Genomic DNA, 12693 nt, shown 5'->3' on the forward strand with positions numbered 1-12693 from the left:
CTAGCTTGGTTTGTTTTTGTTTCACAGTTGAGTCGCACTAGAGTGACGCAGCTTTGTCCAAAATAACCAGTTCGATATGGCGGCGCTACTGAGAGGGCTGCGGGCTGGAAGGACACTCCGGGGGCTGGCCAGCGGTAAGACAGTTCGCTTTGTTGGTCTTTACTCTTGTTAACAATACACAGCATGACACATGATTTTCCTGCTGAACGCTCTTACACGAAAAGGACACGAGCCAGTGTTGACATTAGCTATCTGAGCCAAAGTCACTGTGAGTGACAGAAGGTGATCATGAAGGACATAATTGGGCAGAACTATATGTTGTAAGTTTAAATAACTTAATTCACCAAGTGCACATAGCCTACTTGTTGGTGGTAGGCATGGTGCTTTGGTTTTGTAGACCTTCAGTAGTTTAACATGCGTCGCCTGGTAAACGAGTTCCTGCAGCTGGGGGGCGTCTTCTCTCTGCTTATATAAGTTGTGCAAGTAGGTTTACTTTACTCTAAATTGGGCTTGGCTAAATATAGCTTCGATCGATCTTCTCAGAGCGAAGTTTTATTGTTGTCACTGAATCATAAGAAGCTGCTCTTTAATCCAGTCACACATACATTGTAATCCAATAAGATTAATGGTCAAGTCATGTTACAATATAGTGTGAAAGAGGCATGTGTCACCTAAACAGGTAGGCTAGTAAGAAACACCTGTTCATCCCTAGAGTGTATTGTTTCAGGCAGATGCCTTCACTGTAATTTGTGCTTATACTGTGTTGTACATGTGCTGTAATGCAGGATTCTGCATTGTTCAAAGTATTATTTAAGTGTCCCACCGCTCACTTGACTGATATGTTATGCCAGGTCCTCTTGGGTCAATGTTGAGTGTTACAAAAGAGCTTCCACACACTATCTAGTATACTATTACAGTCTCAAGATGTATAGCCATTCATATGACCAAACACTTTATCATTTAGTCCGCAGGTTGTAGTGTGCAGATGTTCTTTTTTTAAACCAGGTGTCTGCAATATATAAAAAAGCAATTAAACCATTTTATATGAAAAAATAACCAATTGATCCATTTTAGATAAAGGAGCCTTAGATCCCAGTCCTCTGTGAAGAAGAAATACTCAAAAAATTTGCAGCAAGAAATATGTCAAGGCTACAAGTCCTTTTTTATTTATACAGCAGGTAAATCCTATTGAGACTGGACACTCTTTTTCAAAGGAGATCTGGTCTCATTCCCACGTTGCAATTCACACACACATTCATTACACCGATGGCAGGCTAACTACCCAGAGCAATTTAGGGTTCAGTCAGTGTCTTGCTCAGGGACACTTCGACATGTGACAGGGGGACGGGGGATTGAACTACAGACCCTATAGTTGAGGGTCGACCGCCCTGCCCACTGCGCCACAGCCGCCCCAAAGGAACTAAATGTTGATGTATCCTCTATCCACAAAGTTATCAAGAATCAGAGGAGCATGGCTGAAAGAGAAATGTTGATGTATGATAACAGTGAAGGATTACCATTAGTGGTATAAAATGGAGCCTGAAGCAACATCCCTTTTAAGCTCACATCAGTATAAGAGACAGGGTGTTGCCAATAAACAAAGTCAAGCACACAGTACTGAAAGCTCAAATTATTCAAAACATTGGTCTGTTCTGAAGTGACTGGAAATCAGTCTAAACCAAACACCTGTAGAGAGTAGGCATGGAACCATATGAAAACTGAGCTTGACTACAGTATTAAACATAAAAGTGATATTTTCATTTTGGAGTTTGGTAAAATACATGACCTAACCAAACCATATCCTCAGAGGCTAATGACTATATTAATTAATGAATATATATTTCTCCCTGCAGTGGTGGCTGCACCGACTGCAGCAAAGCCCCCGTGCATCAGCCTGGGCCGAGGCTTCCACCGGGCAGCACTGAGGCTCCAGGATGAGTCTAAAACTGACAAACCCCCCACACCATCCTCTTCATCATCCACCATCCACCATGAGCACTACCAGGCTCCCTCTGAGGAGCAGGAGCCAGCAGCAGCAGCAGCTTCCTCCCAGGAAGACTCCACATCTGAGGCAGCATCTGAAGAGGCCTCCGGGGCTAACACCAGGTCAGCCAATACAAAAACACACAGGACACAACACTACACACAGCACAGCAAATGGGAAGGTGGGGTAACACGTTTTCAGTTTTCGAGAAGGCCCAGGTTTTGTAGATGTCTTAAAGACATGTTCTGCCTAAGTACGGACCTCACCTTACATGACGCCTGTGTACCAAACGCCCCGATTCCACTGAGAAACAAGGTTCTGATCAGGGCACAGTAACCCTAGATCTGGTTTGTGTTTCCACTGCCGGAAGCAGCCTTACTTGGTAGTCTGGGTTAATGCCGGACAAGATGGCCAGAGTATATACAGTCTATGGGTCTGAGCGATAGAACGGCACTGGCCACGGAAGCTACATACAGCTACATACATAAACGTGTGTGTGTGTGTGTGTGTGTGTGTGTGTGTGTGTGTGTGTGTGTGTGTGTGTGTGTGTGTGTGTGTGTGTGTGTGTGTGTGTGTGTGTGTGTGTGTGTGTGTGTGTGTGTGTGTGTGTGTGTGTGTGTGTGTGTGTGTGTGTGTGTGTGTGTGTGTGTAGTTACCAGGAGCACAGCGGAGAGCAGGATGAGGAGTATGAGACCGAGGAGCAGCTTCAAGCTCGAATCCTGACCTCCGCTCTGGAGTTCGTCCCACTGCACGGCTGGACCATGGAGGCCATCGCGGCCGGTGCTGAGGTGAGCCAATCAGAGCAAATCAACCTAAAATCAGCTTAGAATAGAAACTAAATGAGTTGCATGGTAGTAAATGGAGATTTCAGATTGTCAGTAATAGTTATTATTCTGCTAATGATTGCATTGTGTGTGTGTGTGTGTGTGTGTTTAGACACTGGACCTGTCTTCCGCTTCCACTGGTATGTTCACTCATGGAGCAGGAGACTTGGTCCTACACTTCGTCGCTCAGTGTAACTCACAGCTGACTGAGATCCTGGCTGAACAAAACAACCAGGTCCAGCTGGGCCAGGCCGAGTATGTACTCACTCACTCACTCACTCACTCACTCACTCACTTACACACATACTATGTACAATCATATGAAAAAGTTTGGGAACCCCTCTCAGCCGGCATTATAATTGACTCTGCTTTCACAAAAAATATATAAAAGTGGTATGTCTTTAATTTACCAGGAACAGCTAAGTACTGGGATGTTTTCCAAACAAAGATTTTTTGAAAAGCAGTATTTGGTTGTATGAAATAAAATAAAATGTGAAAAACTGGCTGTGCAAAAATATGGGTACCCTTGTGGTTTTGTTGATTTTAATGCCTGTAACAGCATGTAAAACTGATGAATTTAAACACAAAGTTGGTTGGATTATGTTGTTAAGCCTTGAACCTCATAGAAATGTCTGTTTAATCATGAGAAAATGTATTTTAGGTGCCTAAATGCAAGTTGCACTTCTCTTTGACTCTCTGCTGAAGTGAGACAGAATGGAATAATCAAAACTGCTCCCAAAAGATCTTAAAAACAAAGATTATTCATTATCATGGTTTAGGGGAAGGCTACAAGAAGCTTTCCCAAAGGTTTCAATTGTCAATTTCTACTGTAAGGAACGTTGTCAGGGAATGGAAGGACACAGGCACAGTTGCAGTTAAACCCAGGTCTAGCAGACCAAGAAAAGTACAAGAGCGGCATATGCGGCGGATTGTGAGAATGGTTGCACACAACCCAAAGATCACCTCCAAAGACCTGCAAGAACATCTGGCTGCAGATTGTGTATCTGTACATGGTTCAACAAATCAGTGCAATTTGCACCAAAACATCTGTATGGCCAGGTGATGAGAAGGAAGCCCTTTCTGCGCCCACGCCACAGATACAGTTGCATGGAGTATGCAAAAGCTCATTTAGACAAGCCAGATTCATATTGGAAGAAAATGCTTTGGACTGATGAGACACAAATTAAGTTATTTGGTCTTTATAAAAAGCAGATGTTTTGGTGCAAATTGCGCTGAATTGTTGAACGATGTACAGATACACAATCTGCAGCCAGATGTTCTTGCAGGTCTTTGGAGGTGATCTGTGGGTTGTGTGCAACCATTCTCACAATCCTCCACCTATGCCGCTCCTGTTTTTTTCTTGGTCTGCCATGCCTGGGTTTAACTGCCACTGTGCCTGTGTCCTTCCATTTCCTGACAACGTTCCCTACAGTCGAAATTGACAATTGAAACCTTTGGGAAAGCTTCTTGTAGCCTTCCCCTAAACCATGACAATGAGCAATCTTTGTTTTTCAGATCTTTTGGGAGCTGTTTTGATGATCCCATTCTGTCTCTTCAGCAGAGAGTCAAAGAGAAGTGCAACTTGCATTTAGGCACCTAAAATACATTTTCTCATGATTAAATTATTGATATTGATTAAAAATTCATCAGTTGTACATGCTGTTACAGGCATTAAAATCAACAAAACCACAAGGGTTCCCATATTTTTGCACAGCCAGTTTTTCACATTTTATTTTATTTCATACAACCAAATACTGCTTTTCAAAAAATCTTTGTTTGGAAAACATCCCAGTACTTAGCTGTTCCTGGTAAATTAAAGACATACCACTTTTATATATTTTTTGTGAAAGCAGAGTCAATTATAATGCCGGCTGAGAGGGGTTCCCAAACTTTTTCATATGACTGTACTTTTTAATGTTATTTCAAGATTAATATGGGTCCCTGGTGTGACTAAAGACTCCACAGTATGAGAAAAACAACTGTCTCTCTCTTTCTCCTCTTAAATTGGCCCTCTACAGGCTGATGTTTTCATAAATTCTAACAGTTGAAGCTCTGTTGCAGATTACAGCTTTTAATGAAGCGTTGACCACTGTGTTTCAGACCAAAAAGGACATCCGAATTTCTGAGAGATGCTGTCGAGACCAGACTGAGGATGCACATCCCCTACATTGACTCATGGCCACAGGTACAGTGTGCATGACCATGAGCCAACATTGGAGCCCTGCCTCTTCTCTCATTAGTTTATAGTCACAGAAACTGAATTTGATTCTTGACGTGTGTGTGTGTGTGTGTGTGTGTGTGTGTGTGTGTGTGTGTGTGTGTGTGTGTGTGTGTGTGTGTGTGTGTGTGTGTGTGTGTGTGTGTGTGTGTGTGTGTGTGTGTGTGTGTGTGTGTGTGTGTGTGTGTGTGTGTGTGTGTGTGTGTGTGTGTGTGTCTGTGTGTGTGCTCAGGCCATGAGCATCCTGCTTCTTCCTCACAACATCCCAGACAGCCTGAAGCACCTCTCCACCCTGGTGGATGACATGTGGTACTACGCTGGAGACCGCTCCACAGACGTGAGTGGATCCTGTCCGCTTCCCTTTCCTCCTCTGCTTCTATCTCCCTGTCCCCCTTTCATCACCACCCCTACAGTATCAGGCCTGCCACCTTCCAGGCTACTCCCCCCCCCCCACCATCACTCTGGGACTCTCTTGGTCCCTGTTTACACCATGACTATTGAAATGACTTGTTGCTGATTAGCTGACTGGTGCCCCATTTAAAACCTATATCTGTACGTCTTATCATAGCTGCGGTTAAGGGTTTAAAGGTGGAGTTTACAAAGCCTGGGCTCTGTAAATGGGCATGTTGTTAGCTATGGTGGGCCCCTTTGTTTACATACTCTATGTTTACATGCTAGTTTACAGAGCCTAGGCTGTGCATTAACACCTGACTTTTTTTCAGCAAACAGGTAGCGAATTGTCAGGAGATATTCACTGATTTTGAAAACAAGCATTTTCCAGAATCCCTGACTGGACTTTTAATAATCGTTCTATAGCCCTACTTATGTTTTATTAGTCTTCAGGTAGAAATAGTGATGGATTTGAAGTAACGAGGTGTTAAACCATGTACTCTCGTCACATTGGCCAGAAGAAGTTTGAAAGACTTTAGCAAGTGGTCTATCCAGAGATCCACCATTATTTTACTCTTCTTATGTCACTTGTTGCTGTATATGTTTGAGAGTAAAGCACGTGTAGTGTAATATAACATTGCCTTGCCTTTTTAAAAAAAATCCACCATCTGAACTTTCCGTGTGCAGATGAACTGGTACACCAAACGGGCTGCGCTGACGGGCATCTATAACACCACAGAGCTGGTGATGGTCCAGGATTCCTCTCAAGACTACGAGGACACCTGGAACTTCCTTGACAATCGTATTCAGGATGTAGTCAAGATGGCAGGCACCGCTAAACAGGTAGAGGGCACCGCACGCAGCATTAAAAGTGTTGAACAGAGAAGCGAACAGAAGAGTGGTCATTGAAAAGTTTGAAGACTCTGTCCTTTTGATGCTCATGTCCACTTTGATCTGCAGGTGCAGGCGACTGGTGAAGCAGTGGTGCAAGGGCTCATGGGAGCTGCTTTTACGGTAAGTCTTTGCTTGTTTTTCATCATTGAAATGCAATCTTCTTACCCTCCCTTCCATTTTTAAATGCATGAACACTGTCAAGTAATCTATGCTCTTAACAGTGCAGTCAATCCTGGTGAATGCTTGTTGTCAAAAATCCGTATTTTTGCCATAATCAGTAAATATCTCCTCACGATCCACCACCTGTCTGTACTGTGTGTAAACTGCAAAAATAAATCCAGTGTTTTTACAAAGCCTCGGCTGTTAACTGGCTGGTTGTGAGATACGCTGGGTCCCCTTTGTTGACATACCCTATGTTAACATACCAATTTACAGAGCCTAGGCTGTGAACTAACATCAGATTGTATCTTTCAGCGCACACACAATACGATAGATTATCATGAGGAGATATTCACTGATTTTGAAATGTGATTTTGATAAAAAAACATTATCCAGAATTTGCTAACTCCACCTCCAATTTGACATTTCAACCTATATTTATGAACATATTAACACATAAGGTATTGATAGAAATGTGGGTGACGTTTGACTTGTGTTTTACAGCTGAAGAACCTGGCGGGAGTGAACCAGAGACGATGATAGAACACGTGTCTCACTCAGACTGATCCTGTGTCAAGAGCTGAAGATCAGTTTTCTTTTTGCTCCGATTATCTGATTCACTGTAACACAAACATGATTGGATTATGGCTTTCATTCAACAAGGGACGGCTATTAATTGTCATAGGCCATAGGTGTCCCATTCTCTTGACCTGCAGGAACAGTGACTTTGTTTTGTTTCACAGTCCAAGTCCTGCTAAGATCATATTTAAATTTGTATAAAAAGCATGCAAAGATCTGTTATGTTGTTGTTGGATCAAGACCTAAATAAAATAGCTATTATTGTATATTTAAAATTGGTTTGTTTTTTCATTATCTGATTTCAATTAAATCAGTCGCCCACGCCCACTATAAATGTTGGAACACACATCCTTGAATAAACCTTGCTGTTTAAAATCAATTTGTCAAATTAGACTCACTGTTGAAAAAAAGATACTGTGGCAATAAAGCTTTAACTGATGCATTTTCACTTGGATTGTCGAATTTTCTCACAAATAAAAGGTTGTCCCATTTGAACAAATTAAATAAACCTCAATTAAATTCAGTTTTTAGCAGGTAAAATAACAATGAGGGCTTTTATTGTGAAGACGAGTTTCCAGACATCTATGACCCGGATATTGAAGAAAGACCCGCCCACTTGCCTCGTAGTAGACCAATCATTAATCGCGCTGACATTTCTTGACCAATCGCCGTGTTGTAAATAATTCCGTTGAGGTCTTCGAAGACGAAGCAGCGGTAGTGGAACATTGTGGACGATTTTACAACGTTAATATTAGGTTTATTTAAGTCCAACAATGCCGTATGCTAACCAGCCGACGGTGAAGATAACGGAACTGAGTGACGAAAATGTCAAGTTTGTCATTGAAAATACTGATTTGGCGTGAGTATACACTTCTGTTTCTATTCATTGAGAGTGCGCGAAACAGACCGCAGCCATTATTATTCTTCCCCAGCATTAAAACACATGTAAAGAGTTACGTACGGTAAATACAACTGTAGTGCACCTAGGTACTACGCTTTCTGCAAAAACAATAATGCTAATTCTTAGCATCTCTGACTGTGTGTGTGTGTGTGTGTGTGCGTGTGTGTACGTGTGTATGAGGGAGAGAGAGAGATGATGTAGCTAACATAAGACAAAGGCTCGTCTTACATTTAGCAGTTATGTTTCCCAGTCAGCAACTTAACTACCTAGTTGAGAGTAAATTCTGTTACTTATTTCAATAATTTACGTCCTAAAAAACACCCGTCTCTCTTTGTTTTTCAGGGTTGCGAACTCTATCCGCCGTGTGTTCATGGCAGAGGTTGCCACTATAGGTAGGCTATTGTGACTTTCTGTTTGCTTATAATTGTGAATAAGTCCTTTCATTGTGTGACGAAATACAGCACTGCTTCACATTACAGTCTCCCTTTCTGAATGTAAGCATATGACGTAGTATTTTGGACGGAAACACGCCACAAGTACTCCTTGACCTAACTTGCATCTCTTTATTTGCAGCCATTGACTGGATTCAGATCGATGCCAATTCGTCAGTGCTGCACGATGAGTTTGTTGCACACAGAGTTGGTATGTATCCCAGTGTTAATGAATAGACATAGTAAACGTAAATCTTGTTGAAGCATGACCACATGGCTCTGATAGTTGTAAGTTATATGTCCATGGTTGTAAGGCTTCTGTAACAACATTGCTGCTTCCTGTCAGGTCTCATCCCCCTCACCAGTGATGACATTGTGGAGAAACTGCAGTATTCCAGGGTAAGTCCTGTGTTATCAGTCATCAAGGAGTAGCCCAAAGTGACCCTTAAACCTGCAGTGTGTAGAATTTTGGGTCTTATTTCCTAGCAGATTTTGTAGAAAGTAATTATAATATCCATAAGTACATTTAATTTAGCAAATATAAATATGCAGAAATATGGACATATATGAGACCATTTCTAAGGGAAAAAATAATAATTCAAAACATTTTTTTCAGCTATTATGCACTAAATTAAATGTACTTATGGATATTATAATTACTTTCTACAAAATCTGCTAGGAAATAAAACCCAAAATTCTACACACTGCAGGTTTAAATGCAACACAAATAATAATTGAATAATAAAACATTATGCTTCTATTATGCTTTGCATGGCATTTTCTATACGCAAACAAATATTCAACACTGTAATACTAGATTTCTTTTTCTTTTTTCAACTACAAGTGCTAGTTTTATCATAATGGGATATTATACCAATGTCCAATTTTAGAGTCTGTTCTTGGATGTAACCGTACCACCATCCTTCTCTCTCCGTCTGTCTGTAGGACTGCACCTGTGATGATTTCTGTCCAGAGTGTTCTGTTGAGTTGACCATGGACGTCCGCTGCACTGAGGACCAGACGCGTCATGTCACCTCACGAGACCTTCTGTCCAACAACCCCAGAGTCATCCCGGTGAGGATTCTCTCTGTTTGTTCATGGTATTACAGTGGGGAGTGGAAACAGAAACAGGGGTAAAGGCTGACAGTCTTCTCGTTTGGCATTTCCTAGGTGACTTCCAGGAGTCGAGACAACGATCCCAATGACTACGTAGAACAAGACGGTAAGGTTAACGTTGCTTTGTATTGTGGGGGAAACGCAGCCTCTTAAAGGTGGACTCAGTGATTCTGGAGAAGACGTGTTGTCAAAATCACTTTGTCAAACTCGGTGAATAGTTTCATTGTGATTCCCTACTTGTAAGTACTGTGTGTGCGAGAAAAAACAAAAAGCCAGTGTCACATCATAGCCTAGGCTCTGTAAACGGGCATGTTGCCAGTTACGGTGGGCACCCTTTGTTTACTTATCAATTTACAGAGCCTAGGCTGTGTATTAACGCTGAATTTATTATTATTATTATTATTTTCAACACATACGTACAGGTGGTGGATTGAGAGGACATATTCACTGATATTGACAAAGTGATTTTGACAACAAGCTTTGACCAGATTTGACCAGAATTGCTGACTCCACCTTTTTTAAGAGTCTTTCCCCTACATTAGGTTATTTTTCAGCCGTTGTTTTTCTATTGTTTTCTCCCAACATTTTAATCATTGCCCTTATCTCTCAACACTCTCCTCTTCCAACACAGACATTTTACTAGTGAAGCTTCGTAAAGGTCAGGAGCTGCGTCTCCGGGCGTACGCCAAGAAAGGTTTTGGTAAGGAGCACGCCAAGTGGAACCCCACCGCAGGCGTCTCCTTTGAGTATGACCCAGACAACGCACTGAGGCACACAGTCTTCCCCAGGCCTGAGGAGTGGTATGTTAACATCTCAGTATGGCTCGTCATAAGGGCACAGTGTTAAATGTGCAACAATAAGCAAAGACTGAGTGATTTCTTGATGTATTGTGTTACTGTGGTTTACCAGGCCAAAGAGCGAATACTCAGAGATTGAGGAGGACGAGGTCCAGGCTCCATACGACCCCAATGGAAGGCCAGAAAGGTGAGAGTCTTCTTAGAACTGGACTTGATGTTGGGCTCAGTACTCCAAAAAGTGAAATGTTACTCTTTTCAAAATATAATATTACTACTGTACTTAATACTCCATGCCAAAAGTAACTTAATAGTTTTTTCATCAAACAAATAGAAATGACACAAACGTTCTGGATTATAACACGTTTATCAAAGAAGCCCTTCATTAACCTGACAATAATACTAGTAACGCGTTACTGCTCAACACTATTGATGAGTACATTTTGTCCATGGGATTTTCCTCCTATTATGTTTGCCAAAAGGGAAATCCATATAGCTTTTTCTATGAACTTAAAATGCCCAGTGAGGATGGTATTACTCCATTATTATTAACTAGATAGGGAGCATAATCAGGGGTTCAAACTTCTGCAAAGGTGTAATCATTTGTTCAAATGTCCTCAAACTCTTTTTTTATGTATGAGAAATGTGTCCCCACTTTGAAATGGTTTATAATGGGCTAGAACTGAAGCGTCATGGAGGCGTCAGAAGCACAAGAGCTGACGTGTGATGCATTCCCCTGCTCAGGTTCTTTTACAACGTGGAGTCGTGTGGCTCTCTGCGGCCGGAGACCATCGTCATGTCAGCGCTGGCTGTTCTCAAGAAGAAACTGAGTGACCTGCAGACACACCTCAGCCACGAGATCCAGAGTGACGTGCTCACCATCAACTAAAACCTCTTCCCTTTACACAGCTCTGCTATGGCCACAACGCTGACTTAAAGGTGCAGTCAGTGGTTCTGGATATATCGTCATAATCAGTGAATATTGTATCCCATCCTACAATCCTGTACATACTGTGTGTGCGCTGAAAAAAAAAATTCTGGTGTTGATACACAGCTTAGGCTCTGTAAACGGGCATGTTGCTATCAACGGTGGGCGCCCTTTGTTAAATATCCTTTGTTGACATACCCGTTGACGGAGCATTAGCTGTGTATTAACACCAGCTTTCTTTTCTGCGCGCACACAGTACAGACAGTAAGCGGATCATGAAGAGATATTCATTGATTTTGACAACATCGCTGACACCACCTTTAACACCATTCGGGGTCACATGACACACGTTCAAATAGTGTTTTATGGAATGAAATGCATCCTCCCTGGATACTGGCCTTTGGATCTGACTGTGTTCCTGTATCAGTGAGTCTTGAACTGCGCGACATTTGAACCAATGAGTGAACTCTTTGGCGTGAGAGTTGTAAAAACTGTTTTTGTTATAAGAAATTATTATTCTGAAATAAAATGACAAATGATGTGAAATTGATTTGCATTCATCAGGACATGTTTTCTGTGCCAGCAGTGATTGTAATGAGCTGTGTTCTAAAAGCATCCAATACAGTCAGTATGTGATATGTCTCAGAATGATACAAATGTTTTGTTTCAGCCGTGGAACTCATACACTATAAGATCATTTTGCTAAATGCTACTTTTTAAATAAATCCTTTTTGAGAAACTTGGTGATATTTTATGAAGTATTTCTTTATTGATATTTCTCAGTGGGTTTAGGATTACTTACTACATGGGAAAGGGGCAAAAACACAATATTTTGCTTAATAAACTTTGAATTATAACTTATATCTAGGGACAAAATGTTAAGATGAAAAAATAACATTTACAATTTTAAGTGATTAGCAAAAGAGAAAATTACAGTTAGATAACCGTCAACATTTCTGATTTTTTTAGTGTGTACATAAATGCCTTTGGCTGTCAATTACAGGACATGAGCCATCACCTGTGAACTGTTTCTTTATGCTAATTAACATAGTTGTGCTTCTGGGTTGTTGAACTGCACTGTGTAAAGAACCTCCTAAGGTATTTGCATCTGTATACCCAGTGTGGGTTTTGTTGAGATGGACAACAGCAGCTTCAGAAATACCAGAAGGAAGGTAATGTAGTTTCAAAATAAAAGCACAAATCTCAACAGCAACACACAACTGTAACTTTACACAAGCTTTAAGTTGTTTGATTTATATTGTTGTCCACTGAAATGTCCTGAACCTATAAAAACAACCTCTGCATGCTTTTATAATTTGAGTTGGGCTCATGAGGAACAGTAAATGACTTGTGTGCGATCATGATATGTCATGATGATAAATCATTTGACAACATTACCATATTGAGAAAAAATGAGCTGAGATCACAAAGAGGAATTAGCCTGCATGTAAGGATATTATTTTAATAGGACTACA

The 12693-nt window shown here is 41.2% G+C and overlaps 2 protein-coding genes across 2 annotated transcripts; both read left to right on the forward strand.

Moving 5' to 3' along the window:
• Window positions 1-24: 24 nt before the first annotated feature.
• On the forward strand, window positions 25-7487 carry coq9 (coenzyme Q9 homolog). The gene is made up of 9 exons (XM_080028398.1): window positions 25-134; window positions 1854-2106; window positions 2637-2772; window positions 2921-3063; window positions 4909-4993; window positions 5259-5363; window positions 6104-6259; window positions 6377-6430; window positions 6974-7487. The coding sequence occupies exons 1-9, from the start codon at window positions 77-79 to the stop codon at window positions 7007-7009; spliced, it is 1026 nt and encodes a 341-aa protein (XP_079884524.1). The 5' UTR covers window positions 25-76; the 3' UTR covers window positions 7010-7487.
• A 260-nt stretch (window positions 7488-7747) lies between these two features.
• polr2c (RNA polymerase II subunit C) lies at window positions 7748-11768 on the forward strand. Its single transcript, XM_080027367.1, has 9 exons — window positions 7748-7907; window positions 8292-8341; window positions 8523-8591; window positions 8727-8779; window positions 9326-9454; window positions 9551-9602; window positions 10128-10296; window positions 10406-10480; window positions 11035-11768. Exons 1-9 carry the CDS (start codon window positions 7822-7824, stop codon window positions 11177-11179), a joined length of 828 nt encoding a protein of 275 aa, XP_079883493.1. The 5' UTR covers window positions 7748-7821; the 3' UTR covers window positions 11180-11768.
• The last annotated feature ends 925 nt before the right edge of the window (window positions 11769-12693 follow it).

This window comes from Ammodytes marinus, assembly GCF_949987685.1.
Source record: "Ammodytes marinus genome assembly, chromosome: 5".
In the NCBI taxonomy this organism is placed as follows: Eukaryota; Metazoa; Chordata; class Actinopteri; order Uranoscopiformes; family Ammodytidae; genus Ammodytes; species Ammodytes marinus.

What these genes read in the sequence shown, in the direction of transcription:
- coq9 (XM_080028398.1), top strand. Translation starts at nt 77, where the DNA reads ATGGCGGCGCTACTGAGAGGGCTGCGGGCTGGAAGGACACTCCGGGGG. An exon ending in CCATCGCGGCCGGTGCTGAG is followed by an intron (nt 2,773 to 2,920) that starts GTGAGCCAATCA and finishes GTGTGTGTTTAG; the next exon opens with ACACTGGACCTGTCTTCCGC. An exon ending in TGGCAGGCACCGCTAAACAG is followed by an intron (nt 6,260 to 6,376) that starts GTAGAGGGCACC and finishes TTTGATCTGCAG; the next exon opens with GTGCAGGCGACTGGTGAAGC.
- polr2c (XM_080027367.1), top strand. Translation starts at nt 7,822, where the DNA reads ATGCCGTATGCTAACCAGCCGACGGTGAAGATAACGGAACTGAGTGAC. An exon ending in GGCAGAGGTTGCCACTATAG is followed by an intron (nt 8,342 to 8,522) that starts GTAGGCTATTGT and finishes CTTTATTTGCAG; the next exon opens with CCATTGACTGGATTCAGATC. An exon ending in GTTTGTTGCACACAGAGTTG is followed by an intron (nt 8,592 to 8,726) that starts GTATGTATCCCA and finishes GCTTCCTGTCAG; the next exon opens with GTCTCATCCCCCTCACCAGT.